The sequence below is a fragment of the Pteropus vampyrus genome, unplaced genomic scaffold (assembly GCF_000151845.1).
Source record: "Pteropus vampyrus isolate Shadow unplaced genomic scaffold, Pvam_2.0 Scaffold132, whole genome shotgun sequence".
In the NCBI taxonomy this organism is placed as follows: Eukaryota; Metazoa; Chordata; class Mammalia; order Chiroptera; family Pteropodidae; genus Pteropus; species Pteropus vampyrus.
Window position 1 is genome coordinate 2,313,193 of NW_011888913.1, and position 1,942 is coordinate 2,315,134.

Consider the following 1,942-nt stretch of genomic DNA (forward strand, 5'->3'; position numbering starts at 1 on the left):
AACTCCTTCACTGCCCTCAAGTGGTACCAGAATAATTCGATATTAAAATCGTAAAATCTGGGATTTTGTATTTCCGGTTCTTTGTAGAAATGAATTGCTAAGGTAAAAGACCAATACAAGAATTGGCACCGGGATTACAAAGACTGCCAGCCTCATCGACGAAGGTGTTGTTGTTACATGAGTATAACGCTTAGACTCGTACCCGGCCCTCGTAACTGTTAGCTGCTATTGCTACGGCCGTCTGATGTCGTTGATTTGACCTTAATCCGTTTGCTTTCTCACTTGGTAGGTCGAACTGTGCCGAGAATATCCGCAAGCACATTTTGCACACCGGCAAACACGAGGGGGTGAAGATGTACAACTGCCCCAAATGCGACTATGGGACAAACGTCCCTGTGGAATTCCGGAACCACTTGAAAGAGCAGCACCCCGACATCGAAAACCCCGACCTGGCCTACTTGCATGCTGGTAAGAAGGCGTCGCTTCATTCATCACGATGGCCGCAGTGTTCCTTGTACATCGCTGTGCTTTGTTTTAATGCGCTAGCATATGTGATAGTATCTGCTCTAGGACGTATAAAAAGTACATTCTAGTCTTGTCCCACTTAACTGTGAAAACAGGTCTTTTCAATTATATTTTATTGATGGCAAATATAACAAAATAATTATCCCAGGACAGCAAAGTTAATCATAGCAGATGTTCGAAACCCAGTTGAACTGAAATTATGGTAGTTGTTTATGCTTCATATTCTGGCTAATTGGTAAAATTTTAAATTTATTTTCAAAGAATGTGATTTTAAGTGTTACACCCCATCCCTTTGTACCACCGTTTTCCAGCGAATACCTGGAGAGGAAGAGGACGTGACTGGGGAGAGGGGAGAACCGTGTGGACGGGGTACCACAGCACCCCTCATTTCCCGGAAATCAGGAGGGCCCTGCCCCACGGGCTGTGGGGACGTTTTGGTGATGGCAGAGGCTGCTAAGATTACTCTAGCCTCGTCGGGTTAGAAGTCAGATTCTTGGAAGGATCTGAGTGTAGGACCAGCCGCAGAGTTAAGCAGACCCATTCCTGGAGCCCAGCTTTTCGTTTAGTGACAAGGATGCCTGGGTGTGGACTGCTCACTGTGCAGGACGGAGAAGTGATGGGTGACGAGTTCAGGCACCTGTTCAGGAAGTCACATCCTGGAGAGAATTTAGAGGAAGTTCCGAAACGGAACCCAAAGAGCATTGTGTTTACGTGATGCCTGTTGATACAGGGAGGCTTTACGCAGACGCTTCGGGGTCCGTTAGTGCTGCGTTTACTCTGGGCTCCGTCCCTGGCTGGGGCCACGTGACCACAGGCTGACCTCGTCTCGCTTCAGACCTCTCACGTGGAAATCCGTGTGGTGCTGTCTGTTAAAGGGTCCTCGTGGGAATTAAGAAGGTAACAGCACTGTATCTGTTAGGCCTGGCATGGGCAACGCAGGGGTGGGGGTCGTGTGGTGACGCTGGAGACGTGACTATAGTGTTTGAAAGTCAAGGGCAACTCCACTCGAAATGCAAGACTTTGCAAAACATGTGAACAACGTGCTCATGTAATATCTACGTGAAAGGAAACAAAACTTAATGGTAATTTGAGTTACAATAATAACACATTTGACAATGTCTGCATATAAGGTTACTATTTGTTTTCTGCTGACGTGTTCTTTCGGATTTCTTTGTTTATGCTCATATGATTGACTTTTTAAAGTAATGGTAGAATGTTTGATTTCGTAATCTCTGTTGTATCCAGGGCTATTTTGAAAAAAAAAAAAAAAAAAAAACAAACAACTGAGGTCAGTACTCCGCGTTTCAGAGGTCGTTACTGGTTTTGAACTAGACAGTTGATCAGCTTTGGGTCACGAAAACAGATGAAGTCAAAGTGAAGCATCTTCTGGCCATCAGTCCCTGCGGGTCCTTCATTA

At 45.6% G+C, this 1,942-nt stretch overlaps 1 protein-coding gene across 3 annotated transcripts in view; it reads left to right on the plus strand.

The window, feature by feature from the left end:
* Nucleotides 1-1,942, plus strand: part of ZNF407 (zinc finger protein 407) — a 370,323-nt gene that overhangs the window by 248,802 nt on the left and 119,579 nt on the right. For all 3 annotated transcript variants that reach the window (XM_011367337.2, XM_011367335.2, XM_011367336.2), the window contains one exon: nt 290-468. In XM_011367337.2, coding sequence (XP_011365639.1) covers nt 290-468 — 179 coding nt within the window. The remainder of the gene's footprint in view (nt 1-289; nt 469-1,942) is intronic.